Source organism: Anarrhichthys ocellatus, unplaced genomic scaffold (genome assembly GCF_004355925.1).
Source record: "Anarrhichthys ocellatus isolate YVR2014 unplaced genomic scaffold, GSC_Weel_1.0 scaffold3, whole genome shotgun sequence".
Lineage (NCBI taxonomy): Eukaryota > Metazoa > Chordata > Actinopteri > Perciformes > Anarhichadidae > Anarrhichthys > Anarrhichthys ocellatus.
This window is the reverse complement of record NW_022280033.1, coordinates 5,836,084-5,850,639: the sequence shown is the minus strand read 5'-3', so window position 1 is coordinate 5,850,639 and position 14,556 is coordinate 5,836,084. Positions and strand designations below refer to the sequence as shown.

The following is a 14,556-nucleotide window of genomic DNA, read 5'->3' as shown; positions in this document are numbered from 1 at the left end:
TGGCAACTGCTATGGTTAATCAATGTGGAAATTGCTATTTCAAATTTATTGCACCCAACCATGGTTCTTCTTTATGGGTTGAAAGTGTCAGGGCAGAATTAAATAGGTAAATGAGGAGTAAAGAGAGCGGAAGATGACAGGGGGAGAGGGACGGAGAAGAGAGGAGGTGTTGAAGTGGGCAGGGGCAATGACTTGATTAAGTGACACTGCCAGGGGAGAGCTGAGCAGAACTTATGTGAATAAATATGGGGCAGGTAAGTCATGTGTGAAGAAGAGGGAGGATAAAGAGAGGGGGAGGGAAGTGGCTTTAGCTGCAAGAATTCATGAAGTTAGGTGAAGAAAAAGCTGCTGCCATGTAGGATTGTTTTTAACGGCCTTCTGTCGCTCTAGATTCACAGGACAAGATGGAATAAGTGAGTAGGACCAAAGTAGAGTAAAGTAAATTTGAAGAGGTCTAGTTCTCTGCTAGGTTTTTGGTTCTCAATACTTCTGTGATAACAGCTCACTGAACCCAGTAGAAACTAGAAACTTTTGTTTATTGCAGTACATTTTCAAAAAGTGAACAGAGCCTGTATTTCACTGTATTATGTTTAAGTGTGTTGCTTAATATGTGGGTGTAACAAACAACCTATTGGATGTGTTTCCTCTATACTGTGGTGTTTGCCTACTCAGGTCAAGTGTTCATAGTTTCATTGTACTCCCACAACTTACCAGTAATGTTACAATCTTCAGCGTCACTCCCTGCATGCCACTCTCTATCCGACTCTCCTTCAGGCTACCGTTCAAACCACGAGTAGAGTCCCAAGACGCCAGCTAATTGGGAGGAAGAGAAAAAACATCAGATGGATGGGGAAAATAGATCAAAATGGAGCAGGTCTCTGAGACTCAAAAGGTGCCGAACACCTCGTTCGTAAATAATGAGTAGCAAGATAACAAAGTGGCAGAGTTGTAAGTGATGTGATCGTCCTATCTGCCATTTGTCTGACAGTTTGTAGTGACATTCAACACTGAGTGGCTAATGTCTATGCTAAAATCTGAGCTGGTTACCAAGACAACAAGCGCCAGCCATTAGTATGCTATTTGGAACCTCTATTCAAGCTCCACCACTACATGCTGAACTGTATTGTCACACTTTGTCAGCAATACAGAATACTTTACCGGTAATAATATAGATGGAGGTCATGGTGATGATGATGATGATGATGATGATGGTGATGAGGAAGGAGGGAGGAGCAGAAGTACAAAAAAAACGCAGAAAGAAATGTCACGTGAGTTTGAGTTTGTTTCATGAATCTAAACTACCCCTCACCTTTAAATCTCTCATTCCACGCTGTCAACGTTGTGAGCTATGTCTCAAGTCGTGAAGCTGATGTTTGTTAAATTCTTAATCAGTGCTGGGAGCTGAACAAGGATTCTGAAGGATCTGACAAACCATTTGGAGTGGTCAATGAGATTTGAGCTGACAGGACAAGAATGGTGGCTCCGGGCCAAACAACGGGCCCGTTCGGGCCACAGCACATCTCAGTCTGCAGCACATGAGCCCCATCGGCAGGGTCCTCATCGAGATACCTTTCCCACTGAAAACACACTGTACTCCACAACGATGAAAGAGACGTCATTATTAGGCAGATTGCTTTTTTTATTTTTTATCTCTCAATGCAAATTTATCTTTTGTTTTTGTTCTAGCTTTTTTATTTTGGGATCACTAAATGTTAAATGGACTTGCATAGCGCTTCTCTAGTCTTCCGACCACTGAAAGCGCCATTCATCATTCAGCCATTCACACCCATTCATACACTACCATGCAACGTGCCACCTGCCCAGAACTGTCTAACATTCACACCCATTCATACACCGTAGCCACAGTCTACGGGAGAGATTTTTGGGGTAAAGTGACAAAGACACATCGACGTGGACTAGCTGAGACGGGGATCGAATCGCCGATCCTCTGATTGAAGGACGACCCGCTCTACCACTGAGTCACAGTCCATCACTGTGGTCTTCTCATATTCTACCTGCCATTTCTACTAAATCTAGTTACCTAAATATAAGAGCACATATTTCCATACAAACAATTATTTAAATATACATTATTGTTTACGTCTTAATCACTCACTATATGCTACTGCTGCCAAACTATCAGTGCTTGAGTTAAAAGGAGATCATTTCTGACTGGGAGAAACTGCATTAGTATCTCATTTTGGTACAATTACATCCAGCTGAATTTTGTGTGTACGACTCACTTTCGTCAGTGAGGGAAGGTTTATACAAAATGCTGAAAGACTGTTGAGAAGATGGATCTGGACATTTCATTCAATATTAAAGAACGGTAACAGAGATCAAAACAGGAGTAAAGATATTTTTAAGCTTTAAGATTTCATCACAAGTCCTGCTTTCAACTCTTGCTTCATGAAATGTCGAGACTGCTTTGCTCTTTTACTTGATTGGACATAGGCAGTTGGGTTTGAGCCTGGAAATATCAGTCAAAAAAACTGAGCATATTGTCAGAATTTTTGTATTCATGTGATGTTCCATTTCAGCTCTCATTGGAGATTGATGAGGAAAAACGAAATGAACAGAAATGTCACCATTTGCAAAGGAAAATGATTATACAATCAAGAGGAAACAACAATTACCACAGATACACAAGGCAGAAACAAAGGCTCAACTGTAAAGGAAATAAAAGCACGCGAGGCAATGAAAGAGGCTTGCCAGAAACGTCACCAATAGCTAAGTCTTAAAAGGTACACTGCTGTGTATAGCCTCACCGCAAATTGCTGGTGAATCATGTTTATAACCTTCCAGCTTGTGTGGGTGTACGTAAGCTATTTTCTCCCCATTCAGGATGTCACTAATGAAATGTGCCTTCCTCGGGCTTTATCTGAGCATTGTGTGCACGTCAACAACGTGGAGATTAGTTAGTCATGGAGCTGTTCATTGTAAATAAGGTTATGCAGTATGTATTAACAAAGCTGCCCTGAACTTTGCTCAGCAAGCTGTGTTGATTTGATAATGAGTACAATACTGCACTATTTAATTGTAATAGCTTGTCAACTTGTTCATCTGTGTATGCAGATGTATCCGACTGTGTCCAGCCATGTTCTGTGTGTGTGTGTGTGTGTGTGTGTAGAGGCAAAATGTCATTCTGCGTTGCCTGCTTCACAGGGGACTATTTTCTCCATGAGCAACTTTGTCCTCCATGGAAAACACGGAGCAATCTCTGCTCTGTAAACTGAAGAACACTAAAGAGGAATACTTCTACTTCACAGAGCTTTGCACACCAGCACGCCACTGGGAAGGTCACGCACACAATACATACAGCACAGCCAAACCACCTGCATATGAACGAGTAGCACTTCACTAGACACACTGTGATCTTTGATTACCAGATTTTCAAGGACATGACTCTGAAACAGGATGTATATTTTTACTGGGAATGGAAGTATTATATAAAAATAATGCTTAACGATACATGAAAGAAAAAAATATTTTGGTGCTTGCCATATCTCAAAAAGCTTTTTTAGCTTTGTCTCTGCTGTGTCAGCTCATTGAGGATTTAAGTTTTAGATAGTCTTCCTTTGAGCAATCAGTCACCAAGAGTGTACTGTACCTCATGTAAGTGAGGTTAGGTTGATCCCTCCTATAACTATATGCTTTGTTTTTTACTCTACAGCGCAAAGGAGAATATCGAGCCAAGGAAAATCCTGTTGGAAAAGTCACAATAATAACAGGGCCGCTATTTAGGTAATGGTTATGATGCTCAATATCTTAAAATAATCATCTGTAATGGGGATGAGCAAATGCGAATGACCATTTGAAAAGGACAAAGGGATGGAAGTCAAATATCCCTGGATTCAAAGCGCTTCAACTATCTCGACAGTATATCCTCAAAATTGTATAGAAAGCGCTCTTTCAAGGAACCATATAAAGTGGATCATTATGAACACGGGACCACAGTTTGAGCAATTTGCTGCTATTCTGCTTCTTCTTTTCCCCTCCTAGCAGTGCGTCATGCTACCGATCTTCTTATTGACCCACAATCCTTTGTCTGAAACACCGACTGGATTGACAAGACTGTGAACAGATTGTGGGTTTAAGTGTGCATTGAACCACATAAGGCAGGATTCACTTTATACCACTAAGTCAGAAAAAGAGAGTAAAATAACAAAGAACAGTAACATTCTAAAGAGAAAGGTGTCTAGATGGTGCTCCACAATTGCTGATGGTTAAGGACAGGCTTTGACCATAAATGGTTAAGGGTAGGTCGCTGGGCAGTGAGTCTCCCAAGAGTTTTTGCATATTGTGGGTTACTATCTACGATTAAAAGAAATGGAGAGTAAATGAGATGAAGTCAGCTAATTCCTCTTTTTAAAGGAAATCACTCAGAGAAACACACAATAAGAAAACTGTACCATGACAATAAAAGCTCTCCATGATCACATTTGTGCAGTTTTCCTTCATTCCCGCATGTATTTACTGCAGTTCCCCGTACATAGCTTTTAAAATACAATGTGTTATCGTGGAGCAAAGAGCAAAGAGTATCTGTATCAGCAGTTAGATCAGTGCTGTAAAAGCAGGAAGAGTGATCCTCTACCATCTCAGTATTAGCATGTTGCTTAATGCAACATGCTTAATTGCTGCATGCAAGACAGAAGAAAGATAGAAAGAGAGCTGTGGCTGTCGGCTTCAAAAAAGTGTTGCAGTCTAAAAAGAAACATACGACAGTGAGAAGGATGCAAAATTAATAATAAAACAGTGATTTTCTGATTGTGGTGACTAGGTGATGCTGTGCATTTCAAGTGAACTGGATGATGATATGGCTGGTAACATCTATTCCATGATGGATTAGACAACATGAGAGACAATAAACTAAGACGATCTGCCACTTAAATGCTTTCCTTTAAATGCAGACTGTGAGAAAACGCAATTTGCAAACAATTAAAATTCAGTTACCTTGTTTCATTTAATTTTCTGTGGCATAATAACTCGACCAGTCTAACATTGTTTCCCACACTGTTTAATTGGATATGGAAAAATTCCATTACAATTTGACCGTGCAAATTGGTAAAATGGAGTGATGAAAATATTTTGGCTCATAAAATACGAGCTGCTGGCCCAGTGCTGTTCTTTATCTTCCTGCAGGTGAAAATCTCAGCAGCCAGGGGAGGTTTCAAAAACTGTAGGAGCCAGAGAGTAGAGTTCCTGAAAGCTAGAAATCTCTGTGCCTGGCAAATTATTCATTGGATCAACAGCCCTAGCAACCCCCTGCAGATCAGTTGTTGGCTTTAGAGACGATTTAATGCAGGGTTGAGCAATAGCACAAATACATCAGCTTTGAACAACTGCAGTTGTTAGACGCTGGTAGACGCAACAAGCAAGGTGGCACATGGAGCCAATGTGACCTCCACCATTACATCCGAATACATCAACGATCACTGGTTGAAGGGATGGTGATGGGCAATAAGAAAAATCTGTCCTGTCATCCAACCCGCATGGTCGATTGCAATCAAGAGTCAGCCTCTTGGCCCAACAGACTCCATAAAGGCCGGTCTCAAGTGCCGATCAGATGTTGCATACAATTTCTTTTTGCGCTGCTTGAATGGCATCACCGGTGTTGTGAGTTGCATCTCTAAAGCCCCTTTAACACAGCCTGTTTAAGACAGGACTGTTGTGCTATTGTTCTGCCTTGCTGTTCTGTATAACATTGTTGCTCTGCTGCTAAGCAGGCAGTAGAGGTTGTCGAATCAACGTGTCTGCAAACAAGACAGCCGGCATGTCGGGACCACAAACACTAGAGACGGTTGTATTACACATTTTGTTTGGTTCGGTGTAAAAAAGCATAAAAGTCTTCTTTAGCAGTAGTGCATGATCTCTGTATGAAAAAGGGATTATGAGAGTACGTGTCTCTAAGAGCGAGAGTGGAATGTGTTACACATGAAAAAAATAATTAGTTGTCAATTCATGATACTTTCTCATCTTTTAATATTACAATGTTGTTAAGAACAGCTGAATCAACTAATAATGCTACACCATAAATAGAAGGCTTCAAATAGACCCTGCGATCCGTACCAGCCGATACTGATTTCAGCAATCAGTGAGCGGCCCTGAAAATCCTGATTGGAGCGTCCTTACCCTTGGCTCTGTTCTGGCACCTAAGGAAGATATGTGAGCCGGTTCTGGCCAATACACGGCTGCCAGATTTGGCTGTGTTTTTGGAGGTAGTTGACTTGGGCTTATTTAGGGTAAGAATCAGCTCCAGTTCACTGTACTTGGGCTAGCTTTGGACCAGTGTTGGCAACCAGAATTGGATGGATACTTGCACTGATTGGGATATGTTATTCTTTAAATATGGCAACGATCTAGCTACCAGACATTCAGGCTGCTGCTGATTAGGCCATTTTGGCTACCTGGGCAAAGATGGCAATAATCATGTAGTGAGCAACACAAATTACAGGCTCCTTTCAATTTCAAACATTGTACTGACAGTGGCGTTGTAGCTGGCTGAGCCACAACAGCAGAAATCATTTCTCATAACTTTTAAACTTGAGGCTGTTTTTCTTTTCTTCTATTTGTAAAGCTAATGGCACAGACCTCAGACAGCCAGGTCATATATTATTTCCAGCACAGGTTAGGCTATTTAGAAATGACATCATATAGCATGTGATAGGCTCTATTAAACCCTATAATTTGATGCACTTTGCCACCAGAAAATATAATAAGAATAATTTTGAGCTGGCCATTTCAGAGGCAATGTCCTACATTAAGAAGACAAACATCATTATGATGATGTTTTTTTATAGAATAGCAAAAATGTCACTAAAAATGCAATTTTGATTAATGTAACAATGACAGCACTGCAGACACATTAGAAAGATAACTACTGCATGATGCATGCAAGATGCCTGGCTAGGAGGAACAATTACATACAAGTGAATTTACTTTTCTCCATGAAGAGCTTTGCGTAAGCTGGAAGTCATTAGCAATATCTGCTTAGAGACGAGCTGACACATCAATAAGAGCAAACTGGGAAACCAAAACAACAACAACAGCATCGATCACTCTGCTGCAGCACTGGATGGTGGAGAAAACTCACAGTAGCCATCCAGGAAATAGTATTTCAGTCTTCATTACAGTGTCTAACCAGAAAGACGCCTCATCTAAGAGCTATCAGGCTGGGGAGAAAATGGACTGAATGCAGATAAACGATGATGGAGAGGAAGGAAAGCAGGGCTGAGAAATGGGGAGAAAGGGTTAGGGAAGAAGAGAAGATGGGAGCAGAGAGGACAGGATGGGAGATGAGATGAGAGGAAAAGATAAAAGAGGGACGAGAGGGGGACAAAATGAGCTGGGCTCTGAGAGGTGGATGTGGGTAGGGGGAGGGTGACAATATTAAATCACTGTTCAACTGCACTCAAAGAAACACATAGACCTGACAACATGATAGTGTAGTACGTTGCAGAGGTGGCCTTTCTTGATGGACATCAGTTTTACACAACTTAAGCAATGTATATATAAACATCCTATTATAGCAGGGGTGTCAAACTCATTTTCACTCCGGGCCACATCAGCATCATGTTTCCCTCAAAGGGCCGGTTGTAACTGTAAGACTGTTTAACTGTAACTACTCCTAACATATTGTTAAATAACTGTCTCTGCTTTTGATTATTGTTTATTCAAGTGTAAAAATATTGTACATGCAGTTATATAAATGTAAAATGATATTTCAGCACATTTCTGTTATTATAACATGAATAATTTTAATTTAGGGATAATAAACCCACATTACTCTATCAAAGATCAAACTTTTAAAGAAAATAACAAAGACAAATATCATCAAACACAAGTTATGACATTAACGTTGTTCAAAGCTATTTTTGTCACCTCTCTGCATCACTAATGTCCCTCCCTGCCGTCGTCCCGTGCATGGCAGCTACATCCAAGAGCTCCTCACTGAGAGTCAAGTCTGCCTTGGGCCTCTTACAAACATTGATAGATGATGTATCTCGTCTCTTAGCTAGCTGTGTTGTTAGATTGCTGCTAGTTCCTGAACTCGGTCTGCGATGGTGTTTCTTCACAAACTGACTTTTGTAAAAGTCTGTATCTGGTCGGAGCTCACCTGCTCACATACCTTTAGCGTGCACTGGGCTGTAGCTTTTGTAAATATATTCTGCTGTGATTGCAGTCTGCCTTTTAATTCTTGGACAATCATGTTTTTCTTGGAGGCTAAATTTAGCTCCGTGTTTGGTGTCAAAATGCCGACGTGAATTGTATCCTTCATCACCGACACGCATCATAACACTGAAGACAGACCCGTTGTTCTCCTTGAAGCACAGACATGTATTCGCTTTCCCGTCTTAAATTACATTTTCTTCCCTCTGCATCAATTTTTCTCTTCGTGGAAATTTTGGGATTATTTGTCAATCTTTTTCAACTCAATCACTTGTTGGAAAACCTCTTTACGGGCTGTTCCCTCTCCTGTCCACCTGTTGTGATAGTTTTAATGTCGGTACACAGACAACATGCTATCTCATAATTTCAACTTTCTATCTCATAATTTCGACCATGGGGGTATTTTTATTTTGAAGTCTAATTTAAATTTTTTTTTCCAAAATAAATTGCTGGTGGATTCGCGGGCCACATAAAATGACGTGGCGGGCCGGATTCGGCCCGCGGGCCTTGAGTTTCACACCTGTGTATTATAGAGAACAGAGAGGAGCTGTACATGACTACATTGTGCCTGTGTTTTCACAGTATATGGTTCTGTCAAGTGTAAATATATATATATATACACATGCCAGGTAATGAACAGCTGCACTGAATGCATTTGTCATCCTATTATCTGGCCTTGCTGTCCTCTTTTCCTCTAATAATTGTGAGATACAATCGCCCACATATTAGTGTGCTCCCTGGCCTCTGTTGTCTGTTTGCCTGGCTGCATGCTCTTAGTGACTGAGATCCAAAGCAATACATGTTAGTGTGTTAATGTGCTCTGGGGATCCGCTGTTTGTGTGTGGCTCTCTGTGTCTAAAAGTGTGACTCTGCTGGTGTTCATGAAAGTGTATGTATGTTCCTGTGCATGTGTGTAAACAGTGCGTCTCTTCCCAGCTCACCCTAATGGCCACATTATGATGAATTGGCTTCATGATTTCAGTTTGGCCGAGTGGTGATTAAATCTTCATTACCGCTTCTGGTCAGTCCTGCTCTACATAGATTGCCAAGAAACTCAATTCCTCTTCATTCTGCAAGAAGTCCCTGACTGAATCAGGACATCCACAGCGATAAACAAATTACAGCTAAGAGAGGAGTCCACAAATAATGCTCTCCATCTTTCACTGCAACACTCAAAGAACAGACCAGTTTCTCAGTCAAGACTTCATGATCAGTTCATACAGCCTGCTCGTTATTTTTAAAATGTCTATGCTCAACCCGCAACCACAGATGAAATATACTCTGACAAAAGTCAAAGGTGAAGTGGAAGTGCTATGTTTTGTTTTTGCAAAAACAAACACACTCGGTTGTGAGTAAAGTTTATTCATTCTAAATGTCAGATCATCCAAGCTGGGATGTGTTGGTGTGGTGAAATGGAAGATTATAGCCGACTGATCTGGTTAATTCAGGATCTCCACTAGAGGGCAACCTGACACCTGACAGCTCTCTGCCAAATGTTACGCACAGCAACCAAGGGTTCTCAGAGATCAGAGTAAGGCTGATTCCAATCTAGTTCATTTATTGCACATCCCAGAAAGAAAGAAATGCAAGATATTGAACATAAGGATTAAGAACCAGTGGTCTATGAAAAAATATTACAAGCAAAATCAATGGACGGTTGGATGCCTTTCAGTATTTTTTCCTATCAGGCACTCTAATGGACCCCTATGATTTCTACTGGAAGTGGTACTTAATTCTGATGCTCGAGGACAGGTGTCCTGCAGGTCTTTTTTACCTCCCTGGTAGTAAATCAGCCACAGCTTGCATAATACGCTATTAGAGAGGAACTAAAACCCTGCACGACACCAGTTATTAAGGACTGGAATTGAGTACCTACACTTAAGAGGTTTGCAGGTGGGATTTTAGAAAATGAGAAATAGTTTAATTTCACTGTTATTTCTCTCCTCACGCAGTAAGTGGTCGCATTGAGACAATGTCTTAGAAAAGCTATTTTCATCAGTGCTTTCACAGTACCTGCTGTTTCCTCAACATACAGAATGGACAGTTATGTAAGTCAGAGGAAAATTGCATCTACCAAGAAAAATGAAGTTCAGTTCAGAAGCTCAAATCGAATCGTCTGTGGTCTAATGCATACAGTATATAACTGGCACAGTTGCCTAACTTTGTGAAATGAGAAAGGAATACTACTGTAGATTACAATCCAGTACGCTAACTAATAGCACAGCTACACAGTTATTGCTGACAATACCCTAAGGAGCTACTGGAGGCTAAGGTAAGAAAAATAATTATGACTATCATATCGATCTGATATTTTTCCTTTACAGACACTTATATACAGTATATATGTGTGTGTGTACATATAATATAAATTATATTTTGGACTGACCCGTTTCACATCTTTCCCAAATGTCTCAGTGTAGCTGGTTCCAAGAATCTCAAATTGCACATGGGAATTAGAGCCTTCAGTGCGGAAGTCCATCATTCCTGTCAGGCCACTGATCCGTCCCTGTAGCAACAACAAGTAGAAGTTACTGTTTAAGATGTCACAAAGACAGTAGCAGTGATGTCGGTGTTTAATTGCATTTGTGTTTTTGTCCCGTAAGGTGTAGGCGAAGATAAATAGCCTGCGAGCATTAATTAGTACATGCACTGAACGGTATAAAGCATACTATGTCGGGGAACAAATGTAAACTGTGACACTTATAGATCATGTATATATTATAATCCGTATATAATCATCAAGAGTAAGTTTTTACAGTTGTTCACCATCACTTATACCATTGGATTCAGACTAATTGTGTTTTGTCGGCGAGGTAAAACCACCTTTCATGACAAATTCTGGTACATTTTTTAATTAGGTTTGAAATGTGCGGGAAACAAATAAATTGAATCTAGTTGATGTTCGAATTGAATGACGTCAACACAACAATATGACAAGAGCATCCCTTCTTTGTTTTTCTTCATACCCCGCTCGGTCATGTTACTGTATGTCACACTTGAGATTAAAGCAGCGTGACTTTGCAACAATGAAAAATTCCATTATCAGAATGAGATGGATGAAACCAAGGCACTTTATAGGGTGCAGCCTTATTTCATTGAGAAAACGGAGAGGGTTATACACAAGCAAGGGATCATAGCAGTTCACTGGAGTATTTGACTGAATAAATCTTTTTTTTTTAACATACCTATCAATTTAATCATTCATTTTGCAGAAGCTATCGTTCACCATTTCTTACAAAACAGCACTTATAAAGCAGCAGCTTTGTTAAGCAAGAAAAAAGTGGTTCCAACTCAAATACCTTTTGGATGGTGTCCAACATAGACCATCCTCCATTCCATGGCTTAGTGGACTTCCTCATGCAGTTAAGGCTGGCCATACTGTGCCACTTCCTGTCCTCCAGTTTTCTGTAGAAGGCGTTGGCTAGCATCAAAACACTGTCATACAGGTAGAGATTGGACACCTGTTGGAGTCAAAAACAAGCAATTTCAATACATAGAACCAATCGCAAACTCTGGATACAATAAAAAAAAAAGCAATATTATTTTTTTGGGCCCCCATAAATATAACTCAGCCCCATGGTGAACCCTTATGAGTGAAGCAGTGACATAAAAGCACTTGTTTTTCAGTCCGGTCCTGTGAGGACCTCTCATATCATAATCCCTTCTTCATACAGAGATCATGCAATACTGCTAAAGAAGACCCCTCATTACGCTTTTTTATACCGAACCAAACAAAACGTGTAATACAACCGTCTCTAGTGTTTGTGGTCCCGACATGCCGGCTGCCATTATGATGGTGAAATACAAAATAAAATTGTCAGTGGGGGATAAAAGCTTGTCTTCAGCTGTTTTTTTATGTTGTCTGTCAATGTTATGGTTGTCTTTTGGTGTCGAAATGGAGACACAGTTCCTTTCTCATTCACGTTAAAAGATAGCAAAGACAAGTCATCGGCAACCTCCCCCTGAATGTCCACATGTTTGCACTTGCAGGAAACATTCTGGTGAAGCACCGAGGTCAATTTGCAGAACAATCAGAGGGTTGTACTGATACAGCAGGAGTCAAAGGTGTAATCTGAAATCAAGAGAGCGGCAAAACTAAAATGATTTCTGGTTCAATCATCCTCCGTCAAATGAATTTCAGAGCTGCCATCAGTCCAACTGTCTCCCTCTGACTTCAGTGCACCCTGTCAGTATACATGTCTACCCCTCCTGTCTTAGTGTGACAGTGGATTTGATAGGTCCTCTGGGTCAAGTCAAGTCAAATTCTCCCACAACAGAAGATCCATGGAAGCAATACTTGATGCCACTCCAGGCATTCAGTTCATGACACCTTTAGACTTCAGTCCAAGCCTCTCAGTGGTAGGACATCACACAAGTCAAGTTGACTTGCCTTAAGGTCACTCAGTCAGGAGCAAAGTCCACATGTAACGCAATGCAGTAGCTCTGGGTATCTAAGGTTAGACCGCAGCTGGGTGCCTGTGAAAGGGATTAGAGCAGGAAAGGCATTGCAATCTCCTCAGTGTAACTATTCTGATGAATGCTCGCAATGCCATCACCCGATATTTAACCCTCTTTCATGTGAATTATTGAAAACTGTGGGTGCACACGCCACATGGTTTTTGCCATCTGTCCGGAGTATGGCTAAAAAAAGGAACATAAACGTTTCATTAGAACTCGGCTATAACACTCCAGATGGATTAAGCAAAATAAAAGTTTAAGAGGTGTAAGGAGGCACTCTTGACTCACTATAGCAGGTGGCAGGGTGAGTAAGGTAGTAAAGTAAAATGGCATTGTGCAATAGTAGATACATTACAAAGCTGTAATTGTGCTAAAGGGCATATCTTCCTTTATTGGCTCTCAGTGGCACAGAATTTACCTCAGCTTCGGTTCCTGGTTAACCAGTTCTTAGTACAAATCATAGACAGCATAATGTAATCTCTTTAAGAGGGTAGAGTACTTTCCACAATGAAAGCCTTTGTTAAGCTTGTTCAGTAATTTATTAACAAATAATACGTTGTTTTTAGGCTATCTACAATTTGGATATGTGCAGTTTTAAATAGATTTGCACGTTATTGGAAAAACAAGCTTTTACTTAGATTCAAACTATATATTACTCTGTTTTGCCAGTTATTTCCCAGTCCCACTGAGCTCAAGTCATTTATATTCATGGACAATCATGTCCCTTGTAATTGCCTTATCTTTGGAATTTAATCTATATTCAGTTCCATACATAATCAGTTAATATTTATATTCATGTGGCACTTGGCAGATGCTTCTCTATACCGTCCTACACCATGGCTGCATGCTGTAAAGTCTGAAAATGTGAAAAACATGTGATCAAGCAGGAATGACATTCATAATCCATTAGAGCACATGTGCTGTACACAGATCACAAAAACAACAACAACACATTTAGCTTGTTTTACGGTTCTGCCACTCCGGCTGATAACAAGCATCCATCCTGTTGGCTGCTGGAGAAAGTGGATGAAACACGGCGGTTGTTGCTGAAGCACAACATCGCTGTCCTATAAATACTCGCAACAAACGGGAAACAAATAACAAGAAAAATACGACCTTGCCATTGGTCAAATACTCAATACACCTAATTCATCATCCTGCTTCCATGTTGTACATTAGCCATTGAAAACAGCTTCTGTTGGTGAATCTGTGACTGTTTCTAACATACTGTGCATTTGCATGGACAGTGGAGAATTTAGAGAGGTTTGAGAATTTCCTTTGTATGTCTTGATACTTTTTCTTGAAATTGTATGTAGAAAACAACAGATTGAATTCAAAATAAATTGGTCGCAGTTAAAACAGTGCATGTTTTTCCCTGTCTGCACACAGAGCATGTTGTATTGTGTCACAACATAAACTAACAATTACTATGACCTTCATGTTTTATTACTTAGAACAACGTTTAAGGGCTGTAACTTAAAAATGCTCTTCATTCCTGATGTGTTTTTCTGTTTAGAGGATTATAAAATGTGTTTTGGGGAAGGAACATTTTTGTGGCAGATTTTATTTGTAGAGCCTGGAAGACAACGTTCTTTATTTGAAATATGAAATGAAGAAGTAACAGTAAGTTCATATAGATACATATTTCAGCCCTGCAAAAGGTATTTTTAGTGTCTCTTGCATTCATGTGGGCCGGGCATTTGTATGCGCATAACAGAATAAATCACTAACTAACCTTTGGTAAAGAGGCTGCTTTTGATCCTGTTTGTGTTTACTTGTTATTTAGCAGGATTTTTTTGTCAACAGTTCTCAATATGATGGGGCATAGGGTTAGGCCGGGGACAACATAATAAGAGATTATTATTATCCATATTCAACAGATTGTGAGGTGCAATTTATTACATTACAGTTCTTTTTTCATAAATCACT

General features: G+C 40.2%; 1 protein-coding gene across 4 annotated transcripts in view; it reads right to left on the bottom strand.

Annotated features, from left to right (window-relative positions):
- Positions 1–14,556, bottom strand: part of grid1a (glutamate receptor, ionotropic, delta 1a) — a 189,153-nt gene that overhangs the window by 17,127 nt on the left and 157,470 nt on the right. For all 4 annotated transcript variants that reach the window (XM_031873572.1, XM_031873541.1, XM_031873550.1 and 1 more), the window contains exons 7-9: positions 11,469–11,630; positions 10,556–10,675; positions 712–813 (exon numbers count right to left, since the gene is read on the bottom strand). In XM_031873572.1, the coding sequence (XP_031729432.1) occupies positions 712–813; positions 10,556–10,675; positions 11,469–11,630 (384 nt within the window). The remainder of the gene's footprint in view (positions 1–711; positions 814–10,555; positions 10,676–11,468; positions 11,631–14,556) is intronic.